General features: G+C 37.3%; 1 protein-coding gene across 2 annotated transcripts in view; it reads right to left on the bottom strand.

Moving 5' to 3' along the window:
- The window catches only part of LOC143732425 (glycerol-3-phosphate acyltransferase 4-like), a 44,489-nt gene that overhangs the window by 3,172 nt on the left and 15,523 nt on the right, over nt 1-25,794 (bottom strand). The window contains exons 7-13 of one of the 2 annotated variants that reach the window (XM_077223489.1): nt 24,680-24,773; nt 24,483-24,598; nt 18,878-18,933; nt 18,314-18,399; nt 11,605-11,733; nt 6,176-6,255; nt 3,604-3,731 (exon numbers count right to left, since the gene is read on the bottom strand). In XM_077223489.1, the coding sequence (XP_077079604.1) occupies nt 3,623-3,731; nt 6,176-6,255; nt 11,605-11,733; nt 18,314-18,399; nt 18,878-18,933; nt 24,483-24,598; nt 24,680-24,773 (670 nt within the window). In that variant the 3' untranslated portion in view covers nt 3,604-3,622. Of the gene's footprint in view, nt 1-498; nt 3,732-6,175; nt 6,256-11,604; nt 11,734-18,313; nt 18,400-18,877; nt 18,934-24,482; nt 24,599-24,679; nt 24,774-25,794 lie in introns of those variants that run through there. The other variant, XM_077223488.1, reaches the window with a different exon arrangement.

Raw genomic sequence — 25,794 nt, 5'->3', positions numbered from 1 at the left:
TCCCCAGATGGTCTACTATTTCTGGTATATTTTCGAAGTGTGGATCCGCACACACTCTAACGGCTAACATTGGCCACAACCCATTGCGCTTTGGAGGAGAATTCAGTTCAGAACTACAAACACAGTGATAAAAAACTACAAACATGGTGGATGCGTGCATCCGATGGTTAATTACAGAGGTTTAGATGAAGGGGTTTGAGAGACTAATAATAAACATTTAACCTGATAAAAAATATTATTTAATGTTACCCGTGTTATCTTTCATCTGCAACAACACTCAACTTTTAAAAAGATCCGTATTGGCCATTAACTTTTAAATACATCATTATGCAAAAATATTAGTTTCTCCACATGAATGACCGACAGATTAACGTGCTACTTCTTTTCTCTCCGATACGGCAGGAAATGAAAATGTGTTAACTGTGACAAGACGATTGGCAGGCCAGTTTGCAGTGATAAGATGCACATAACATTGCGACAAAGTGACTGTTAAACTTATTTGTTTGAAATAGCTTTTAATCGATGATACAGTGTCATGTTATCCATTTTATTGTTTGTTATTTGTTTTATTTCATTGAGTTTATGTTTATGCTATGTACAGCACATTGGTCAACAGTTGTTGTTTTAAGTAGAGCTTTATATATAAAGCGACATTGACATTGTTATAAGACGCAATTTAATGAGGTGATAGTATTTCCCAAAACTTGTCTACTCTTCTGCTACACAGTCAAAAGCATGTACTTTTTCTTCACAAAAAGAGTATATAAATAGGCAAATTGGGATGCAGCATAGGTCTCATCTCGTGAAAACATGTAAATACTGTTCCTTCTATCACTTTAGATGTTCATTCAGCCTGTCTGCCTTTTTTACACATTGGTCAAAAAAAAAAAAAAAAAAAATTCACACGAAAATCTGATAAAATTGTGGTCAATAGTGCAACATTGTTTTTAATTACCAGACAAACAGTCATCATCTGATGAGTCATCAGAGTCATCATCTGAATCAGTCAGATAACTTACTGAATCCGATCAGATTATTTAAAGGGGTGGTAAAACACGATTTCACTTTTCTAACTTTAGCTAGTGTGTAATGTTGCTGTTTGAGCATAAACAACATCTGCAAAGTTACAGCGCTCAAAGTTCAAAGCAAACGGAGATATTTGCTATTAAAGAAATCAATTTCTAAGGACTACAGCAAACGGCCGGTTTTGGACTACACGACATTCCTCCAGGGTTGCTGACATCAGTAACCCCAATAAACTCCTCCTCCGAGAATACGAAATAAGGGCGAGGCCATTTTTTGCTTTGGAGAAGAGTTGTTGTGGTATAACGTTAGTAGGCTGTTGTTGCCGCAAAGCCGCCGAAACGCTGTTATTTTCATCCGGATTGCAGGTCCACTTTGTTCAGCCTTCCTATGGTCGGGGGAGTTAGGGATCAATGGTTAAAATTTATTTTTAGCTGTTGTTTATGGGCCACAACCTGTAAGTATGATTTATATTTATTTTTCGTCGATGTGTTTTCCTTTAATAGTTCGTATTGTTAACTGTACGTTGTAGCGAGTAAGTAAACAAATGAAAACGCTGTTTGGCTCTGCAAACTAGTTTGTTAAATGCTCATTCATACTTAACGTTGTCCGACAAACACCTAACGTTACAAACTTTTTTTTAAATTTCAACAGCGAACTTGGAATTAGTGTAAATTAATCTTTGATTAGAGCTTTTATGTATAGTTTATCTACAAGCTTCTTTATCTACAGGCATGCTAAACATGGTTCTGTGTTTGATCTGGCTTGTAAAGCCGATGTTTAGTGTTCATTTTGTGTTAATAGTTCTGTCGACAGATATTTGGCTACAATCCTCCTAAAAATACAAAAATAACGGTGACATACAGTCAGTAACGATCACTATCCGCAGTCTTTACTCAAAAAAATCCCTTTGAGGACTGTAGTATAATTCGTTAGAACGATTATATGAAATTCTTGTTTATGAAGCTTATTTTTTTGTAATACTATAATAATTAGTACAATTAAATAACAGCGTATCTAAAAAGTAATGAGAGAACAACAAAAAACAAACCTTTATGAAACGTCGTTTAACAGCCGTTCTTTAACAGGTTCTGCTCGATCATCTTCACTAACATTCTCTGGGTCCAATTGGTTTTATTGACGCCATTGTTTATAATACACCAAAGCACAAACTACCGGTAAAGGTAAGGGGCGTGAAGTTTCCGGAAAATGTGCACTAGGCGGTTAGCGAATCACAACACACTGGGCCAGCTAACCAATCTGAGCCTATTGCGTATTTTTGAGAGACTGGCTTCATAGAACCAGGAAACCATCAGACCGTTTTTACAAGGAGGGACAGAGCAGTGTAGAATAAAGGTAAAATATATGAAAAATAATGCAATTTTTTAAAAACGAAGCATGAACCCCACAAACACAATCAAGCCTGCGAAAAAATGTGTTTTACCACCCCTTTAAAATGAGAAGAGATACAATAACTGTGTTGTATGCACTTTTTGAAAGCAATATTATAGATCCAAACTTGCAACAGAGTTTCTGAGTTTTCTTGTGCTAAAATGTATTTTAATAAAAAAAAAATATGTTAAAATAGTCCAATAACCCAATTTTAGGGTTGGTTGATCTGAAAATAAAAATAAATCCTTTAGGAAACATGTATACATTACATGGAGCATAGTGTTGTTTAAACATCACAAATAACGTTTTTAGTCTGAATTTATGCAGCACCTGAACAACATGAAAAGTTCATAGAGTTTTCAATTGGCTGTAACTTGGCCAATATCATTAAGACTCTTAAGGTTTGATTTCCATATGTGAATGGAAATGGCAAAGTCTTCTGGATCTGGCACACAAGGACAAGAAAGAAAAAAATCTAACAATATATAACCAATTCTTCTCAAACCCTTCACACAGGCTCGATTGTTTACATGGAGGTATTTTGAAAGGTCAATGCAGATTACATGTCTGCAAAGATCAGTATAAACTTCATCTTCAAATTAAATTGCAGGTTTGCCATGCATATTTCTGCTGTTTTCTCCAGTTAAATCCAGGATTAAAGTGACTTGCGCAGCAGAAGTATAGCAGAGAGATGGAAGTGCATAACGGAAAACTCTCGGACACCTACGTGCAGCCTAATGAGGCGTTTCCTTGAACCATTCATGGCCATCAGATTTAATAGTTTATTGCATCCTAATGATACGTTAAGAGTAAATGATAATAAGAAAAAATGAAAGAAAGAAAATAAAAAAAAGTTTATAAAAAAATAAAAAAAACTAACCAAGTAATACACAAAAAAAGAGAAAGAAACCATTAAACTATCACATTGCATCCTTATAACTCCTCGTGAGCCACCCGGGCACTATAGACTGAAACACGCTACACCGGCTTCGGTCAAAGGAACATTACGCATCAAAACGCATCTCGTGGGGTGTTTTGATCACGACCTGACCTAACACTCGACAAGCTTTGATCCTTTTCACAAAGAGGAATAATTAAACAAGGACAGCTCTTGTGATTTGAAGTGAAACAAATCCATAACGCCGTTGTCCGGGTCTTTGAACCGTCTCTTGCCCTCCAGGTCCTCACCTGAATCATCATCCTCTCCTCAAGAACGACTGCGGTCCGCTTGCGTTCCAACCAAAATCTTGCTGTAGATTTTTTGTTGCTCCTCTTTAAAAGTGTCTTTCACTTTCCCTCGTTTCAATCCACCATCCCTGAAGAAAAACACAAACCCAGTTTCAACTAAAAGGACTTTTATCTGAGAAAACCAGCTTTAATATCTAAAGTCTAAAGCAACATGCACCAATGCTACATTTTTCTAAATGTCATAATCATTTGTTAACAAACAAGTATTCATTACTTTGATGCGCTCAATCACGCTAATTATTTTTTTTGTACTTGTACATTTCTGAAATACATAACTTCGACAGTTTCCTCTGATAACAGAACACTCTAAATTGTAATGTGGACTCATGCATTTTCTGTCAAAGTTGCTTTGAAACGATGTGTATTGTGAAAAGCGCTATACAAATGTGAATTGAATTGAATATGGCTAAGCTGGTTTGCTGGTCGCTCAAGCCCCGGGTATACTTTATTTTCCGCGTTCCACTTTGTCTCGTGCAAAGTTGAGAGTGCGAGCCTTTCCAAGTATACTCCTTTGGCCTCAAGCGTTCGGCGCATTTAGTGGATTTATCTAGATGACTTTATCATCAGGCAGTCACTCGCACATGTGCTGTTGTCCGTCTGGACACAAAAATTGGGCTGCATGAGGACGGTGTGTGAGGACAAAGACTATAGAATAACACAAGATGAGTCACCCGTATTGTTTTGAATGAGGAAAAGTGCAATGCTCAATACGGCGGAATAAGTCCCGCCTTCTAAATAAGAGCCAATCGCCGATTGGTAAAGACATCGGGTCACTGGAGCTGCTGTTAGAAGCTCCAGCTCCTATAGAAACAGTCAGACGCATGTGCATTAGCTTGATCCAGCCTGAACTATGTCTTTTTCTGTCATTTTCGAGCGTTTAGAAACAAAATTTCTGAGACCGTTGTTGTCAGATTTCAATGGTGACTTCAAATATGAAATTTAACTGTAAGCTTCGTGAAAATTTTTGGAGAATTTGATGTTTCCCCATTCAAAGAGATAGGAGCTGCACTTACATGCCCGAGAGGCGTTTCAAAGATGTGAAAACGACTTGTCTTAAAGGGACTTTGGCGTGGACGTATGTGGAGGCTTCTAGGGGTGTAACAATACATCGATATGGATCGATGCATCGATCAAATGTCTAACGATACGATGCATCGATGCCACACATAAAATATCGATATACGGTACCTTTATTTTGACACTCTCCACAACTTTTCTCTGCTGAAATAGACGCCTGAAAAGATTGACCGAACAAAAGCTGGTATTTTCCACTGTCAATGAATCGCGAGTTTATGTTTTACAGCAGAAACGACAAGCACCCTTGTTGTTTTTGAACACAACCCGAATAGTCTGTTTTAGCGAATCAGTGCGCAGTATTCAGGTCAGGTGACAAGGCTGATAGTCACTTTGAAAAGACGTGCTAGCTGAGAGGAGTTTCGTCAAAGCTGATTAAAAGTGATCGAGGATGGATTTCAACGAACTTGATGAACCCGTAATATCTTCTTCGGGGCGTAAAAGGAAAATAAAAGCTGAAACTTTTGCACGGAATCTTGCTAAAATAGCACGTTCGTGGTGAGGGAAAAGCTGTGTATTGCGTGTACGTTAATCACAACAACAAAGTTTGACAGGTGTCTATGTCAACTGAGGAGATTTTATTGTGTATCATAGCAATTACTTGGTTTTTTTTAACTCTGAAACATGAAATGTGGAGTTATCTTCTTTATATATTTATAATACTTTCAATGAACTTTAATTTTGTTACCTGTATTTTTTTAGTTATTATTACTTAATCAAAACAACCCAGCTGCAGTTTGATTGATATTCAAATGTACAAAAAAAAACATGATATATGAAAGTAAACAAGAACGGAGTTATCTGTTTTTGCAAATTAACTCTTCTGTTATAGAGTTAATTTTTGCAAAAACAGATAACTCCGTTCTTGTTCATTTTCACATATCATGTTTTGTTTTACTTGTAACTTGTAACAAACAACTTGTAAATGTCCCAATTGGGAGAGGGTGTGCAATTTACAAAGAGTTTAATTAAACTTTCATGTTATATATTTTTGGATCCATTTGTGAGTTAATAAACGTAACTGGTTGTGTAGACTTGGTACATCGATTGTCGATTGATATAGTCCTGAATCGAATCGAATCGTAATCGTATCGCATAATTTTTTGAGGTATCTGCAAATATCGTATCGCTGGCTGAGAGAATCTATATCGTATCGTATCGTGATGAACTGTCCGATTTACACCCCTAGACGCTTCTGATGATGAAAAATTATGAAAATCACCACACATGGACAGCAGAAGTGTACTTTGGGCTTTAGTCTGTCCGCTGGTCTAATAGCTCGTTTTAGAAGGGTTTTGTCAGGAGACCAGCTTGAACCAGCCAAGACCAGACATTTTCTGGTTTAAGACAGCCAGCTGTCACATATCTCTCCATCTATGGCTTATATCAGTATTTGTATTACTTCTCTTTGGCCTTAACATTGCTGAGTCCGACTTACCACAGCAGGTCCACCAGACCACCCTGTCTGGCAATGGCTGCCTTAACTCTGTTAGCAAACTGCACTGCATCCTCATCTTCCTGAGGGAGACAAAACAGACCTTGACAAAAACCTTGATCTTGTGCTTTAAAGAGTTTGAAATTTATTTTACAATTATTTTCAGATTCTATTAAAGGGATAGTTCACCCAAAATTCTCTCGTCATTTACTCACCCTCAAGTCATCCCTGATGTATATGACTTTCATAAACAAACAGACACAAACAAATATTTTATGTAAGTGCGTTATGAATCTTCATATTTGGGGAACTATCCCTTTAATAGCAACATTTTGCTGAAATATTAAAGTGCCCCATTATGCTATTTTAAAGGTTCCTAATTTTGTTTTAGGTCTCCTGCAATAGGTTTACATACATCCAAGATCAAAAAACACTTAAAATGTTCTCATAATATACATGGCACATAACAGTCCCTCCAGTTTTTTGCCATTCTGGGATCGCTGAATACAACGCAAAATCAACAAAATGTCGCATTTTTTTGCGATCCTGCATAATTCCTAATTTAACCGCAAAATAATCACAAAAATTCAAAAAAAGACCTCACAAAACATTAAATTATAATGACCCAATGGAAATATCTTTAGTTAATTAAAGTTTCAATGCATTTTTACGTGGGTAGGCTACATTGTTGCGCACGCGTGATGTCTGTGTGCGGTCTGTCAGAAACATGGCGAAAGAAAATGCGTCTCTCCTGCCCTCTCACATAAGCGCCCAGGTTTTCATTGGGCAGTATGGCAAACTTATTAACGCGTGTAACATGATTGAATGACATAATAAAAAATATGATATGCTCGATGATACTAAAAATAATTTTTAAAAGCGCAGTATACCGTGAAAGAGAACTAATTTCAGCCAGTCGAGTGACAGTCTGTCTCTGACTGCAAGTGTGTGTGTGTGTGTGTGTGTGTGTGTGTGTGTGTGTGTGTGTGTGTGTGTGTGTGTGTGTGTGTGTGTGTGTGTCTGACTGAATGACTGACTGCCTGTAGGCCTAGTTAGAATATTGAATTCTCTTTATAGCGCTTGAACAAATACACATAGCTACAATTACTTCAAAATATTCCTCTTAGCAAGTATTTACGTAAAACAATCAGTAATAACTGATTGGGACGTTTGTCATTACTTTAGTAGGTCTTAAAGTGACAGTAACCTAATTTACTTGCTGTAGTTAATGTTAATCAAGCAACAACAAAAGGCTACAGCACAATTTTAAAAAAAGTATTTGATTAGACCAATTAAACAAGCTTTATGCATTTTTTTTGTGATTTGTGTCATGTATGACTATTGTGCATCTGACATAATACTATTATGGTAAATGTGATGTCCTAATTATAAAATATAAAAATAGCAAATTTTTTCACAAATTTCTGGAAATTGCCACCACAAAATCAGTAATTTTGATCGCAAAAATCACATTAAAAAATCGTGAAATCCTGGAGGGACTGACAACCATATTTCTTAAAGAGTCTGAAAACAGTTTGTGAAAAGATTCAGATTCTCTAAACTGTGCTCCGATTGGTCAAACGGTCCAGTCTGTTGTGATTGGTCTACCGCTTACAGCACGTGTCAGTAATGAAACGCCTATTTTCATATCTGAATTTCTTCCTCAACGCTTGATACACAGTGATACAAGCAATCACAATGGCGTTTTTCCGTATCAATTCCAGCGCGAGTCCTCGTCGTTTTGAAATGCATGCAAATTGGATTCGCAGTGCTGAAAACAGCGTCTTCTCGACATTTCGACCATACAAACCAAACTCTTCCAGGCCTCAGCTACAACTACAGTGTTTGAGGGCTGGTAAAAGTGGACATTGTTCACGGGCAGCCAATGAAGAGCATTGGCTAGCATTATGAAAATGTGGGTAACGCTTCCTTTTACAGTACATTAACATACATGTACTTACAGTCTACTTACCTAAGGAAGTACTGGGTAATAATGCTTAATTTTACAGTGCGTTAACTTACGTGTACTTACAGTGTACTTACCTAAGAAAGTACTGGGTAATATAAGGTAAGTGCTTTATAAATAATCTTCCTGATCAGTTTCATCATCTCAACATCCCAGATAGCTTAGAAGAACTCGATATTGCAACAGAAACTTTTAACTCTCTATTTTCCAGCACTTTAGACACAGTTGCTCCGCTGCGCTTAAAGAAGATTAAAGAAAATAGTCCAACGGCGTGGTACAATGAGCACACCCGGGACCTTAAGAGAGCAGCCAGAAAAATGGAGCGCAACTGGAAGAAAACAAAACTAGAGGTATTTCGGATTGCATGGAAGGAGAGCTCGATTGCTTACAGAGAGGCTTTAAAAGCTGCTAGATCTGCTCATTTCTCAACCCTATTAGAAGAAAATAAACATAATCCTAGGTATTTATTTGAAAAAGTGGCTAAACTAACGAAAAAGAAAGTTTCAAGCCCAGAAGTTTCCAAGAAACACAGCAGTAATGACTTTATGAATTTCTTCACTTATAAGATTGATAATATCAGGGACAAAATTATAACTATGCAACCGTCTACTACAGTATCGCATCAGGGAGTGCATTGTAGTCTCCCCTTAGGAAAAATTTGATTCATTTTTTGCTATAGGAGAAGAAGAATTTTGCAAAATCGTTAACTCATCTAAATCAACAACTTGTATGTTAGACCCTATACCGACTAAACTATTGAAAGAGATGCTTCCAGAGGTCATAGATCCTCTTCTCAATATCATTAATTCGTCTTTGTCTCTAGGATACGTACCAAAACCCTTTAAGCTGGCTATGATTAAACCGCTTGTTAAAAAAATGCAACTTGATCCTACAGAATTAGTCAATTACAGGCCGATCTCGAATTTGCCTTTTCTGTCAAAGATATTAGAAAAGGCAGTATCCTCACAACTGTGTTCCTTTCTTGAAGGAAATGCTATCTGCGAGGATTTTCAGTCCGGATTTAGACCGTACCATAGTACTGAGACTGCTCTCATTAAAGTCACAAATGATTTGCTTTTATCATCCGATCGTGGTTGTATCTCTCTATTAGTGTTACTTGATCTTAGTGCTGCATTTGACACCATTGACCACAACATTCTATTAAATAGACTAGAAAACTATGTTGGCATTAGTGGAATTGCACTAGCATGGTTTAAATCATATTTATCTGACCGCTATCAGTTTGTAGCAGTAAATGAAGAGATGTCTTATCAGTCAAAAGTTCAGTATGGCGTACCACAAGGCTCAGTACTAGGACCGCTGCTGTTCACTCTGTACATGCTACCGTTAGGAGATATCATTAGGAAACATGGAATTAGTTTTCACTGTTATGCTGATGATACTCAGCTCTATATTTCCTCAAAACCTAACGAAACTTACCAATTCACAAAATTAACGGAATGGATAGCTGATATAAAAAACTGGATGACTAGTAATTTCCTACTACTAAATTCTGAAAAAACAGAGATTCTAAATATTGGACAAAAAACTTCCACACGCAATAACCTAGAATATTGTTTAACACTTGATGGCTGCTCTGTCAAGTCTTCGTCGTCAGTTAGGAACCTGGGTGTGCTCTTTGATACCAATCTCTCATTTGAAAGTCACGTGTCTAGTATCTGTAAAAGCGCATTTTTCCATCTTAAAAATATATCTAAATTACGTCATATGCTCTCATTGACAAATGCGGAACAATTAGTTCATGCGTTCATGACCTCAAGGCTAGATTACCGGGAACACTTCCCATAAATCCTGATGTACTTTGTACATCATAAGAAGGATGGGGTCTACGCTAATATTAGTCTCTCTGTTTATCCCGAGGTTTACCGCAAACCGCCGGATCCAGGCAATATCTAGATCTGAGGAAGGACCATCACATGGACACGACGACAACGCATCCCTGAAGTGCCAGCCTCATCAGCACTGTGAAGGCCTCATGGACACCTCAACAAACTCATCTCCATACCGGCGTGATGACTCCGACCCCTAACCAGATGAACTGGATAAATATTGTGAAAGTTCTGATCCAATCTGACTTCTGACCTATTATGCCGCCTAAATCATAATCATACACTGTTCGTTTGTTGGCCAAAGGAGGACTGGCCCCCCGACTGAGCCTGGGTTCTCCCAAGGTTTTTTCTCAATTCTGTCACCTGATGGAGTTTTTGTTCCTTGCCACTGTCGCCTTTTTTTTTTCGCCTTCATTCGCCATTGGCTTTTGGCTTGCTTAGTTGGGGACATTTGACATTTAACATTTAATTTTGAATTTAACAATGCTATTACAACTTTACTTTCCTGTTATCTCTGTAAAGCTGCTTTGAAACAATTTGTATTGTAAAAGCGCTATATAAATAAAGGTGACTTGACTTGACGTAAGTACATGGGTTAAAGTTAGGTTTAGGGGTAGGTTCAGGGTTAGTACATAGTTATTACCCAGTTATTGTAATTACTATAATAAGTACATAGTATGTACATGAGGAACAGGACTGTAAAAGGAAGCGTTACCAAAATGTGTTACATTGTTAAATAGTTATGTAACAGGAAGCGAGACTGGAATTGCTGATGACTCGTTTCGGCGGTTCAAAATCGATTCTTTGTTTTAGAGGACAATAACTTTATTTGTCATGTACTTTGATCTTTAAAGTCCCCCTGTGGTGAAAATCAAGCTTTTAATATTGTTTATATGTCTATGTGGTGTTTTTAATATGCTTTAAGACAAACTATGTGCAAATTCCTAAGTCAAAACCATTGCTGAGTATTTTCTTCTTAAAACTGCAGTGAACTAAAGACAGTCAAAAACACTGTTTGAAATTGCTGGTGTTTCTGACGTCACAAACTACCTAAATGAGTATACTAAATGAGGCAAGGTTTTTTCAAGGAAAAAAAATTGAAATATGTAATTTTGGTGATGAAAGACTAGACTAAGGGATAAAATGAATGACTACAGGCGGACTTTAAAAATTTGCAGACCGTTTGCATTCGCAAACAGCTGTATATTACACACGGCATGAAAAGTAATATTCGAAAACGCAATATAGGAGCACTTTAAAACAAGCAATAAGTACACCAAGGAAGGGCTTCAACATTATTCCAGTGATTTTCCAGAGAACTTGTGTAACATTCAAGGTGGGGCTGAACACATTAGCACAATGATTTACCTATGGTGACCATTTCCGTTTTTTTTGAGAGCAGAGAGCCTACACATGCATTAAAAACAATGGTCTATTTGTTTATTTGCATGCCCACATGCAAAAACAAATGTCTATTTCCAATCTGAGGTGGGTGAACAAAACTTCAGACAGGCTGTCCAAACCCACTCAGGCTCATTTGTGCTTGATTTGTATATTAAATGGACCAATGCAAAAATGGGGCATTCATACCACAGAGATTTTACTGCCGGCCTTACCTGGCGGCTCATCGGGGGCAGGTACCACACACTGCAGACGATGGCCCAGCTACTCATCATTCTGAGCAGATAATTCACCATCCCAAACTTACTGCTGTTCCAGAAGGCGTCCCCAAACCGAGGGTCATACTGCAAAAGCACAAAGCCGCAAATAAAATACAGTGCAATCCCCATCACAATGCTGATGAAAGATAAAAACATAATTTCCAAATGATTTTTTTTTGCAAACATATCTAAACATTCTTAAAACAAGATAAAATCTATACAAGACAACAAACTGTAGACAATAGCACTTGTTTTCACATTATATTTCGTTTTCATTGTGAATGGTTTTCGCTTGTTACAAATATGTGTTTTAATGTGTTTTAATATATGTAAGGAATAATTGACAACGGGCCGATGAATTATGTGTGGCCGTTACACCTCGGGTGTGCATTATTTTCTAATAATTCAACAGATCGGAGTCAATTATTCTGCTAATACTACGATTACCACACCTCAAGACATTGTTCAAATGATGCATTTCAAGACATTTGTCAGTTTTTTTTCCTAAAAACGTTCTTGTGTGAAGGACTAATTTCTTACGCATCTTATCCCATGCCTCTGTTACTAGCTCTAAAATTACCTTTTGGAATTAGCAACAAAGGCTTAAGCCATTGATAGCAAACGAATACAGTTACCCGAGTCTGTGCATCTCTCAACAGAGTTCGGCAGCAGCATCTCTACGAATAGTGAAACTGTAAGTATATCTGCTTTTTTATTACCTTGTTAGTGAGAAATGTCATGTAGCTTTTAATTTGCTAAACTATTTTGTTGATAAAATCGTCAGAGCAACGTTGACAACACGTTTCTGTGTGTGTGTCCGTACGGTATGTGTGTGCATATGAGTGGAGAGTGCGGGAGAAAGACTGTATGTGTTTCCGTACATGATAAAATGTAATTTTGTGGCAAAAAACATGGAAATAATTTGATGTTTTTATCCTATTGTTTACTATATTTATTTGCTTGGTCTGTGTCATTGTTGGATTTGGTTCTTTTGCTGTTGTAGGCTGCAGGGACTTTTGAAATAACTGAAATCATTTGGCAAAGTGATATGGACATGTAATGCGGTCAAGACCTGCCTGGAACTACTTTAGTCGTGCGTTTCCCTGGAAATAATTGCACACTTTAAAACATTTGTCAACCAATCCGATTCAAGTACTCAACAGCCCCATAGTACAAATATAATTTTTATGTACAATATTTTACATACATTTGTATGCAAATCAAACTCCTTGCTGTTGGCTAGTGCCATGCTCTACAAACTGGCCACAGGAACTTTTAAACTGTTTTAATGGGGAAAATAAGTGACACTTATGCTTCAAAGAACACCAATAAGGTAAAACATACATTATATATATATCGAATGGAACTTTTTTTAAATATACAGTCAAATTTGTGCTTTAAATACATATTCCTGCAAGCTAATACAAAACAAAAATAATTCAGGATCTTTTCTCTGAAAACAAGTCTTAGAGCCAGATTTACTAACATCTTGCTCCATCCAAACCATCTTTTGGGGTTAGGATTATCTTGTTTTTGTGAAGTTATTATAAACAAATACTGATTAGGACATCAACATCCCTAATCATCTGCTCTTCATCATTTTTCTTACCATAAAAGCTCATAAAGTACGAGAGGATGCAAACGAGGAGGAACCTTTGAAAGTAGCTTCACAGATCAAAACAAGACAGTGAAATCTTACAGTCTACCAGCTGCAGCATTAAAAACACTAGTCATTCATTCTGGTCAGTTCAGGCATTTCTCTAGAACATTACTCCTAGTTGAAAAAAAATCTTTACGTTTGGAATAATAAATATATCCAGTATGCTTCGAGTGTAAAAGGCACATGAATGGGCATTGGGCACATTTGCCTATGTAAATGATCAGGGAAAGAATAAATGTAAAATAAAAACGTGACTTAAAATACCACAATAATGAATATTTCTTTTTTTAAAGATTTTGAACAGAAACAAGATTATGCTGTATTTCTAGGTCAAAGATTTGATAAGCAAATTAGTGACATGTATCATGTGAACTCCACAAGATGTTCTTTGGTTCATTTTGGTTTACATGATCATCAGGTTTCACACAAATTTAGTGGAATTCATGCAGCTTGACTGCTGCCATCAAAATGTTTTGTTAATTTTTCAGTTCAACTTATTAAACTTGTCAAACTGTTAATAAAAATAACTAATAACAGTCTGATGTCCAATTTATATTTATTTGTTTGTAATATTTTTTTACAAACAAATATTTTTGACCCTATCTATCTATCTATCTATCTATCTATCTATCTATCTATCTATCTATCTATCTATCTATCTATCTATCTATCTATCTATCTATCTATCTATCTATCTATCTATCTATCTATCTATCTATCTCATACTACCGTGTGTATAATTCAGGTATCGTTTATGATCATAGCACAACAGGGTTTTTCCTGGGTCAAAAATGGTTTTCAGTGGTGGCGGATGAACAGGGTCAATAAAACTCTCAGTTCACATGGGTAATTTGTACTGCGTGAACAGTACCCATGTGAACTGAGAGCCCAGTACTGACAACAAATAGTTTGTAATTTTAACTTATCCTATTTTTTTCATGAAACAAAAAATAACCACTGTCAGGAAAGATCATAAAACGAAGTTCTTAGAACGATTTAATATTTAAAAATGTGTATGCAAAATGATTTAAAAAGAGTAAATGATTTGAAAGGTTATTAATAAAATTATCAAAAAGTACATATTACATAAAAACTGGTAGATCAATTATTTTGCATTTACACAAGACGTAATTCACAGATCATTTGACATATCAGAATCAGTATCAGACATATATACGGTTGTCAATCCTGTGTTTGAAAAGCAGACGGATCCATCTATCAGCGGATATATTAGGGATCCACTGATAGACGGCTGCTTTCAAACGCTCCCGTGTGTACCTGTGTAAGCGCTCGGTGAAGAGCGTCAAATATGTATATTTACAAGATGTTTTGGAAGTTCAGAAATGTTTAAGAATCTGCTCAAAATGCTAGCCGGAAATGCTGGTATCGTCACATTTTTTTAATTTTAAATTACCCAAGTCGGCACCTTTGACAGCACTATTCACATGTTTATTTCAAGTAAGAATAAACTTGTGAAATTTCAAAATGTACCATGTATAAAAAATAAGCTGATAAGTAGGTAAAGGTGTCAGTTTACACAAAGAACAGTTAAAGCTTTTAAAAAAGTATAAGCATAAAATGTTTAATATACTTTAAAATGTTAAATTTAATTTACAGACTGAAAACTTTTTTGTGCTGTTTTCTACCAGTTTGGACTTGAATAAAGAGAGAAAACCTGCACTTAACCTTTTCACAGGCATTTTATTTTCATAGTTAAGACAGATATAGTGATGTATCATTATATGATTGTCTAGGAATACATCGATTATCGCAGAATTGCTGTATCATGATATTATCAGTATCGTGGGACATGTATTATGAGACAAAGAAAAAGAAGAGTAAGTATAAATAAATATAAATCTCAGTAAAAGACTCATCCCAACCCATTTGATATTTTCAGTGGTTTAATTACTTTTTTCCCTCCTATTTTGCAGCTGCTGATTAGCAGGACTGGCGTTCTCCAGACAAGAGGAAGAGGCAGCTATCTGGAAGACTACAACAGTTGACCACATGTCTGAAGAGGAGGATGCTATATTGGATGGAAAGTCGGTATGGGTTGTTCGTCCTCCAACTCGTAGTACAGTTTTGTCTGCGCTGTGTGGGGTGCTACAAAAAAGACTGGAAGCAGACCAGAAGTACTTGGGAACTCATCATGCACGAGTTGGTGCAGATCGAGTCGCGGTGGAGACCACAGAAGCTGGCCTGTGAATTATTTTAGTATTACGCATCTAAATATTATTCTATACTATAATTTGAATATTCTGTTGTTTTTTTAATATATATAGTATTATTTATATTATATAGTATTATTTATAGATTGTATTATATATATATATATATATATATAATTCTATATAGTTTTCTATATATATATACTGCATTTATATAATCTATACAATTCCATATTGTTATCTATTTATATATTGTATTATTTATATACTGTACTATTTATATATTCTAAAGTATTTGTATATTATATTGTTTTCTATATATTATACACAGGCCTTATATATTATATGGGGTTATACAGGTCCTTCTCAAAAAATTAGCATATTGTGATAAAGTTCATTATTTTCCATAATGTAATGATAAAAATTAAACTTTCATGTATTTTAGATTCATTGCACACCAACTGAAATATTTCAGGTCTTTTATTGTTTTAATACTGATGATTTCGGCATACAGCTCATGAAAACCCAAAATTCCTATCTCAAAAAATTAGCATATTTCATCCGACCAATAAAAGAAGTGTTTTTAATACAAAAAAAGTCAACCTTCAAATAATTATGTTCAGTTATGCACTCAATACTTGGTCGGGAATCCTTTTGCAGAAATGACTGCTTCAATGCGGCGTGGCATGGAGGCAATCAGCCTGTGGCACTGCTGAGGTGTTATGGAGGCCCAGGATGCTTCGATAACGGCCTTAAGCTCATCCAGAGTGTTGGGTCTTGCGTCTCTCAACTTTCTCTTCACAATATCCCACAGATTTTCTATGGGGTTCAGGTCAGGAGAGTTGGCAGGCCAATTGAGCACAGTAATACCATGGTCAGTAAACCATTTACCAGTGGTTTTGGCACTGTGAGCAGGTGCCAGGTCGTGCTGAAAAATGAAATCTTCATCTCCATAAAGCTTTTCAGCAGATGGAAGCATGAAGTGCTCCAAAATCTCCTGATAGCTAGCTGCATTGACCCTGCCCTTGATAAAACACAGTGGACCAACACCAGCAGCTGACATGGCACCCCAGACCATCACTGACTGTGGGTACTTGACACTGGACTTCAGGCATTTTGGCATTTCCTTCTCCCCTGTCTTCCTCCAGACTCTGGCACCTTGATTTCCGAATGACATGCAAAATTTGCTTTCATCCGAAAAAAGTACTTTGGACCACTGAGCAATAGTCCAGGTCAGGCGCTTCTAGCGCTGTTTCTGGTTCAAAAGTGGCTTGACCTGGGGAATGCGGCACCTGTAGCCCATTTCCTGCACACGCCTGTGCACGGTGGCTCTGGATGTTTCTACTCCAGACTCAGTCCACTGCTTCCGCAGGTCCCCAAGGTCTGGAATCGGTCCTTCTCCACAATCTTCCTCAGGGTCCGGTCACCTCTTCTCGTTGTGCAGCGTTTTTTGCCACACTTTTTCCTTCCCACAGACTTCCCACTGAGGTGCCTTCATACAGCACTCTGGGAAAAGCCTATTTGTTCAGAAATTTCTTTCTGTGTCTTTCCCTCTTGCTTGAGGGTGTCAATGATGGCCTTCTGGACAGCAGTCAGGTCGGCAGTCTTACCCATGATTGCGGTTTTGAGTAATGAAACAGGCTGGGAGTTTTTAAAAGCCTCAGGAATCTTTTGCAGGTGTTTAGAGTTAATTAGTTGATTCAGATGATTAGGTTAATAGCTCGTTTAGAGACCCTTTTCATGATATGCTAATTTTTTGAGATAGGAATTTTGGGTTTTCATGAGCTGTATGCCAAAATCATCAGTATTAAAACAATAAAAGACCTGAAATATTTCAGTTGGTGTCCAATGAATCTAAAATATATGAAAGTTACATTTTTATCATTACATTATGGAAAATAATGAACTTTATCACAATATCCTAATTTTTTGAGAAGGACCTGTATATTGTATGACTAATAGTAAATTGTATTCTGTGCTAACGTATTTTTATTTATAGAATTTTGACTGTGTATATATATATATATATATATATATATATATATATATATATATATCATGTGCCCGGTGTCATTTACAAATAATAAAAATGAACTCAACTTTGTCTACCTGATTGTCTTGACATTATAACCATGAACACCAATGATAATAAATATTAATAATGAGTAATAATAAACCCAAATGAGGCCATAAACTGGACCAATAGTGTGGGAGTTTAGAGGAGGGACAAAGCATTGAGCAGCCAATCCTATGTAAGACCTCTGACCAATTGAAGGAGGCCACTGCCTTGTGTCCCAAAGGTGTGAAATGTTAATATTCCCTTGCATTGCCCGACCGGGGGATTATTCACCATGGTAACTGATGGCCCTGTGGCTCCCTGCTGTGCCCCAAACTTGGTACATATCCAGGAGTATTCGGGATTGTGTGACGGGACAGCAAACTCCCGTACACACACGTTTATTTGTGGAGTACACAGGAGTTCTCAGGAGTTTTACATGCCCGATTACAGCTCTTTTCACGCAGTGTATTGTATTGTATTGTATCGTGAAGTACCCTGTGATTCCCACTCCTAGTAAGAAGAAACCTTTGGCGCTCTTTACACAGTGCTTACACAAACTCTCAAGGGAGAAGTTTAAATCATCATCACATTAAATGACCAAAGAAATATTTGGCAAGACAAAGTTTCATTTTGGCGGCCGCCAAAATGTTATCAATGCAGTAAAACCCTGCACAAACACAGGACGAGCTATCCACCAAAGTTCAATATTTAAGGATCAAGGTCTGTTCACATCCCTAACCTGAAATCTTTATTAGGGAAGTGATATTTTCTGACCTTTATGGCGACGGGGTAGACAGTCGAGCCAATTTCAAAGCTTCCTTTCTTGAACATCATTACTGATGTGTTATTAATGCAGGTACCTGGACACAAATTATATGATGAACACGTGAAACAAACAGAAGACCATATTAACAACCAGGTCACTTGTGATGGCAGTCACTATAAGCTTACATATGTAAAACACTTATTTGAAGAGAAACTGTAACAGGGCAATTGTAATGTTTTTCCATCAAATTCTTTCTCTGCCTGAAAAAAATCAAGAGTGATCAAGGCCGGTTGCATAAACGTCTTACACAAAAAGGTAGATTGGAAAAAAATGTATTTAAACAAAAAAATAGTTATTTTGTATTGCTATAATATTGTATATTATATAATAACTATAATATCTTACAGTATTTTTGATCAAATAAATGCAGAATAAAATACATCTTAAGCATAAGATCTTACCAACCCTAAGCGTTTTGATTGGTAGTGTACAGTATGCAGAAAAAAAATGGGTAGTCTCCCCTTGTTTCCCTTTCACATCAATAATCCTTTCTGAGAATAAGTTCAGCTTACCTTCAGGGAATATGAGGATAGGCAGTTTGCTTTTGTCTTTTACATGATCACTCAACCTGAAATAAAATGCATTTGTTTAATGACAACAAGAATAAGCGTGAATGTTATAAAAGAACCAGTTTCCGTGTGATATATGAACTACTGAAGATAATTTGCAGTTTTTAGAAGAATAATCCAGGGACCAGTTGCATAAACTTAACCACTATATTAACCCTACTCCTCTCCTTGGGTCATGTTGACGATTTTTAAGAATCAGGTGTTCATCTGAGTGGTCTAAGAGTTTGCTTTAAACTTTCACATTTGAAATACACAAAAACAATTGACTGGATTCTAGGAGTTTTTGTGGTTGTAATGAAAATAGTAACATATCCTTCTCTCATGGGTCAATTTGACCCGCACACCAGGGGCGGACTGGCCATCCCATTCTTAAAAAAAAAAAGAATTTAAATTTTTTTTTTGGTCTGAACGGCCCATAAAACTTGTACATTGGCGGCCCATTCATTTAGCTTTCTTTTGCTTTATTGGCGGCGCTGGGATCTTTGTGCCCGTTATAATGCATTGGACAAAAAATGTCAGCGTAGGTTTTTTTTCCTCACAGACCGGCCCATAAAACGCGTAGATCAGCGGCCCATTGGTAATGCACACTGTGCTGGTCCAATCACATCTTTAAACACCTCCCCTTTTGGGCTGTGATGAGCGTGCAGTGTCAGTGTGTATCTGTCAAAATAGTCAGAGATGGAGAAGAAACGCAAGCAATGTGCAGATAAATTGTGTGGAAAATAAGAAACGGGCCCTTCAAGTGTCTGATGAGGATATTGAGGAGGATCAGGAGAGAATGAGTGAGTGTAGAGAACTGTGGTAAGCAGAACTAGGCTACTTTCAGAACACTGAGGCGATGAGTGTAGGAACCCATTACCCAGTTACGCATTATTTTCACATCTGCATATTTGACGATTACACATTTTCCTAGAATTGTAATGAGACGCGTTTGTAAACCATGTTTCCCGCAAAAATAAAAGCTTGATGCAGTTTCCGTCTTGAAGTGTTTATCTTTTTCAAGTATAGAAATGAGTACAAAACTAATTATGAAAGTTTCTTTTATTTTTCAGTGCATTTGTTTTACAATATATGGCATGGGATTAATATTATAACTATTATTATGTAGTAATGTAATGAAGACAGACACTATATCACAGCTAAAAGAGTTTTGAGTTTTTCTTTGTTCAATTTGCAAACTGATTATGGGTTGGAGCTCTTAATTTTGAACTTTCAAAGTGCACCAGATTGATGAATTTAACATTAAATGCACATTAACATTAACTCCCCCGAACCCCTCTAGAGGGACAGAGGTCCACTCACCACAGATTTACCAAAAATCCTGTGGGAAACACTGGTATTGCTATGCCAATGCAGCTTATAGCTTGTTTTAGGATTCATCACTATGGAGTGTAGTTCAATTGTATTTGACAATTAGTAGTTATTTCATCTGTTAACTTACTCATTCCTACTCACTCATTACATGGCATCAGTGGTTTTAAGGAACAGGAGTTGGTATTAATTTTCAAGGGCGTGCAAAGATCAGTTGTGTTTATGATCATATGTAGTGGGCCGGTCTGGGCCAAAATACCAGGGCCGATCTTTTGTCCCAGTCCAGCCCTGAAGACAGACCGGCCCATGAAACACGTAGATCAGCGGCCCATTGGTTGTTTTCTTGATTGACACTGGGCTGGCCCAATCACATCTTGAAACACCTCCCCCTTTGTGCTTTGAGTGAGCGTGCAGTGTCAAGTGTACTGTGTACCTGTCTATAGTCTGAGAGATGGAGAAGAAACGCAAGGAATGTGCAGAGAAATAGCGTGAAAAATAGATATAGGCTCTTCAAGCAGACGCTGTAAAATGTGTCAAAGTATATGTGTTTTCTGCAGCAGCAGGACCTTGAGGAGGATAGTGAGGAGGATCAGGAGAGAGATGAGAAAGTGTAGAGCCTGTGGTAAGCAGAACTACTTTTTAAAACGCTTTGGCTATGAGTGTAGGAACCCATTACCTAGTTACGCAATATTTCCACATCTGCATTGTTGACTATTACAGCAATTTACTGGTAACTGGGAAACACTGGTATTGCTATGCCAGCGCAGCTTATAGCTTGTTTTTTGATGCATCACTGCGGAGTATAGTTCAATTGTATTAATAAATTACAATTTCGAACTTATTTTATCTGTTAACACTCACTCGTTCCTACTTTCTCATGACATGCCATTAGTGGTTTTAATGAATAGGAGTTGAACATATTCAAGGGCGTGCAAAGATGGGTGGTGTTTATGATCATATGTGGTGGGCCAGTCTGGGCCAAAATTCCAGGGCCGATTTTCTGTCCCAGTCCAGCCCTGTTTAAAGGGGTCATGAAACTGTAATTTTTAGGCTCTGAGTCATTTAAAGGGGTCATCAAAAAACCTCCTAATTTAGTGGTAATAAGTTTTTTTCTACCCTGTTTCGACCCTCTCTTTCGAACACTCAGTTGTGATAGGTGTTCCGCATTCAAGACTTGGAAGTAAACATCCACTGCATAATGAGTGGGTAACAGTTTTGCATAAAAAAATATAAACGTCCCTGTCATTACATGTGTGGAATTGTTTTGAAATTTCAGATTTTGAAAAATATATTGTTACATAGTTGAAACATCTGCCAACCATGTGAAACATTTATGCATATTATTACATAAACTTTATTTGCCACAACCAAGACTTATAAAGCATACGTATTTGGAGTTAAAAGGATGACTTTCGGTGTTTTGGGTAAATAGAATTATGAATGAATGTACCGTTGTTTGTCACATTGTCGATCTTCAAGGCTATTCATAGATCATCCTTCTCAATAAAGTGAAAAACTTATATTGTCATTTGAAGTGTTGCGTTTTAAATAAAATGAACAGTGTTTTAAATAAAATGAACAGTGTTGTAATGTCTTACTGATGACAAAACAAATGTTGCTCACCGTAACTTTTATTCAGAATTACTTAGTTCAGAACAATACCAAAAGCGTTCTCTAACATGCTTTCTTCCGCGTCCTATAAACCAACGCACTAACCCCATTAATGCCATAGCAAAGGGAAGAACAGAGAATCACAACTATCACAACTGTTCAGTTTGACTGCGGCGCTACAGTATAAATACTCAATACATCAAATGATCTGTATTAGACAAAGCAATAGTGACACATGGTGAAAACATTGTTACTCACACTTGAGTATTGCGACATTACTGTCTGATCCAGTTTAGTTGGCATCATCTTTTATTTTCAATCTCTCTGAAAAGCCTGCGTCTAACTGTGCCTTGTTTAAAAAGGAATCTGCAGTAAAATGAAGTGAATAAACGAACAGTGTCTTACTGACGCAATCTGACTGGAACTTCATAAAAAATAAAGTTCATCAAAGTTTTCTTAATGTTAGGATTACAAGACGATGTTTTTCCATAACTTGGCACATTAAAACACCTGTAATCCTCACAGGGATCTCTATCGTATTGTAGCTGGAGTAATCCTGTGTTTGCGTCTCTTAATTTCTTGACATGTGTGAATCAGTGGGCGGGGCTAAAGAGGCAATAATGTAGATCATCTTCTGCATAGGCGTTCTTTCTTTCTTTCTTTCTTTCTTTTCTTTTCTTTATTTATAAAGCACATTTAAAAACAACCATGGGTTGACCAAAGTGCTGTACATAAAAAATGTACAAAGGGATAAAATACAACTACATAACATATTTTAGTCTAACAGTGTCTGTTCAATAAAATAGGATCTAAGCATAGATTTAAAAACAGAAGAGATGGTGCTCTTCAGATGGCTACAGGGAGCTTGTTCCAGAGTGTTGGACCAGCAAAAGAAAAAGCTCGATCATCACGGTGTTTCAATCTGGACCTAGGGATGGGCAACATTCCTAAATGTCCCGATCTGAGTGGTGGCGAAGAGTTATGAGAATGCACCAACTCAGCAAGATAGGCTGGTGCAAGATTATGTAAGGATTTAAAAACCAGGGTTAATATTTTGAATTCTACTCTAAATTTCACCGGCAACCATTTCAAGGAGATCAAACTAGGAGTGATGTGCTGAAACTTACGTGAGCTAGTTAGAAGCCTGGCCGCTGCATTTTTGCATATGGGGTGACCCATTTGGTTAAATAACCAAGGTCATAAATACTGGCATTAAAAGCATCACTAGGCCCAAACAGAATAACTTCAGTTTTGTCTCCATTTAATGTCAAGAAATTATTTGTTAACCATAATTTAAGTTCCTGAATACAATCAATCAGAGCTCCCATTGCATGTTTATCATTAGATTGCAAAGGGAGATACAACTGGGCATCATCAGCATATAAATGAAAAGAAATCCCATATTTATGAAAGATTGAACCCAGTGGCAGCAAATATATCATGAATAGAATTGGAGCAAGAATAGAACCCTGAGGGACACCACAAGTCAAATACGTCTTTAAATGATCACAAACAGAACAGGATCCACAGCTATTTCCATTTGAAACATTTGAAGCTCAAAACTATCATATGCCTCAGGTGGAAGGATTCGGCCATGGAAGTTGTCCTTGAAAACTGCCGCTAGACCCCCTCCGCGACCAGACATCCGAGGGGTGCTAATAAAAGTACAATTTGAGGGGACGAGGTCGGACCAGCCCTCTATTGTCCAAGTTTTGGTCATGAAGAGAAAGTCCAGATTATGTGAAGTAAAATAGTCATGTGAAATAAAAGTCTTATTAAGCAACGATCGAACATTTAGCGAGCAAAGAGGTTGCGCATTCACTCTGTCGCATGGTGTCTGGGAAAAAGAGTATTGCAAAGGCCTATCGAAAATCCCGGGAACAATAGGACGAACCCATCGATAAGAGACCTCCTGAATGCGCCAACAGCACGGTAGCCGCGATACCCCAAAGTAGCTTTCAGTCTAATTGCAAGACCACTCCACTTGCCGCGGCGCCTACAGCGTTTCCTCCATGTAAAAAGAGGCTGTCGACGCAGGAAGTCAGGAATATCCGACAGGAACGGTGGAGGATATGAACAAGATACATCCGAGACAGCGTAGTAAATGTACAAAACTGCTTTTCTAATCTCTATCAGAGATTGCTGGTCATATATGAATGTGTCTGGGTGAAAATAAGCTAAAATTGTATTAAAAAAGTCCACAGTACCCAGGAACAACAGACGGCATGTCAAACACAACGGCGCCATCTTGACTCTTTTTCATGCATAGGTCTTTCGTTGCACTATGGCGTAATAATGTGACAAAATACGAAACGAGTCGTTTTCTGAGCTTGGCTTCAATAAAAGCTGTTTTTGGACTAACAAGGAAGTTTTGAGTTCTGAAACTTACAGGATATTTGTATAGTACAATGACTTCAATTCATGACCCCTTTAAACAAGGGGTTAAATAAGCCTTACTTTCCCAATTCAAATGATACCAATCTACCTTTTTATGTAACTGACTTTAAAAAATTTATGACCCGGCATAGAAGAAAAAAATAAGACTTGTCTAAGCAGTTTATGCAACTGGCCACAGCACTTTAGTTCCAAATCCAAAAAAATGAGACAAGTGTTGATGCTGAGTTACCTTTTAGCCACTAGATGGCGATCTTTGACTTCTAAGCGCTCAAACCAAATGTGTGGACAAGCTTTCACCATAGACCTCTGAATGAGCCCCATTAGCCCCCCGTGGATCTGACCCACCTTTAACACACACAGACACAATTTATTTACCCTCTTTATTTACCTTTATTCTCAAATACACATGAATACACACACACTCACCATTGCATAGCATCCATCACTGGCCAGTATAATGACATCAATGGGTGACGTGTGGTTGGCAACACAGATGCCTCCATTCTTGGGTTTATTTTCACTGTTCCACATAAAGACAAAGATTGTGGGCAGAGAGTGTAAATAGTTATAGGAGTAACATAGTTTATGGTGAGGTAAACAGGTTAAGAGTTTGTTTTGGCAACCGATAGTTTAGTAGCATCTTCATATTAAAGGAACCAGTTTGACTGGTCAAGGGAGAGGTCCTGAGAGAAAGAACACTCTTTATTCTTATCACATTTTAGGAGGCAGAGAAGAGAAGAGAAGAGAAGAGAGAGAGAGAGAGAGAGGGAGAGAGAGAGAGAGAGAGAGAGAGAGAGAGAGAGAGAGAGAGAGAGAGAGAGAGAGAGAGAAATACCACACATGATCTCGTATAGGAGATGCAGGAATGACAGGCTGAGATAATGACAAAGAGAGCACTGGAGAAGTTACAAATCAGATGAATCAAGTTTACCTGACCTGTAACTATCACGAAGCCCCTGTTAACTCACTGTTACCTTCCAGTGTCATGAACTCTGACCCCACGCTGTTTGTGTGTCAGATAACATCAAAATCTGAACCATTTATACAGATAATGCTAGAGTAGTTAACATTCTCAAGAACCAGTTCTCATTCACTGTAATTGCATGGAAAAGAGTGACTAAACATCCTCCAAAATTTTTCCTTTTGTGTCCCAAGAGAGTCTGTTATTTAGAAAGTATGACTGGGTGTGTGATTGGGAGTGTCATTTGAGGTCATGATTGTGATGATGTTGTAGCATTGTAAGCATGTGTGTGTGATTGAGTGATTGTTAGAGCGAATGATTGTGAGCATATATGTGTTTGTGTGATTGTGAGTGCCTGGTTGAGAGAGTATAAGTGGGATGCATGTTTCTGACGTGGAAATTATTAGAAATTATTAAAAGTGTTTGATTGTGACAGTGTGTGTGTGAGTGTTTGTGAGCGACTGATTTTGAGTGTGCATCGGTGTGATCGTGAGTGTGTGTGTGTGTGTGTGTGTGTGTGTGATTGTGAATATGGGTGTATTTGTTTGATTGTTAATGTTTGATAGTGAGAATGATTGTT

This window comes from Siphateles boraxobius, unplaced genomic scaffold (genome assembly GCF_051911475.1).
Source record: "Siphateles boraxobius isolate OS27281-9 unplaced genomic scaffold, OSU_SipBor_1 9, whole genome shotgun sequence".
In the NCBI taxonomy this organism is placed as follows: Eukaryota; Metazoa; Chordata; class Actinopteri; order Cypriniformes; family Leuciscidae; genus Siphateles; species Siphateles boraxobius.
This window is presented reverse-complemented; position numbering and strand designations above follow the sequence as displayed.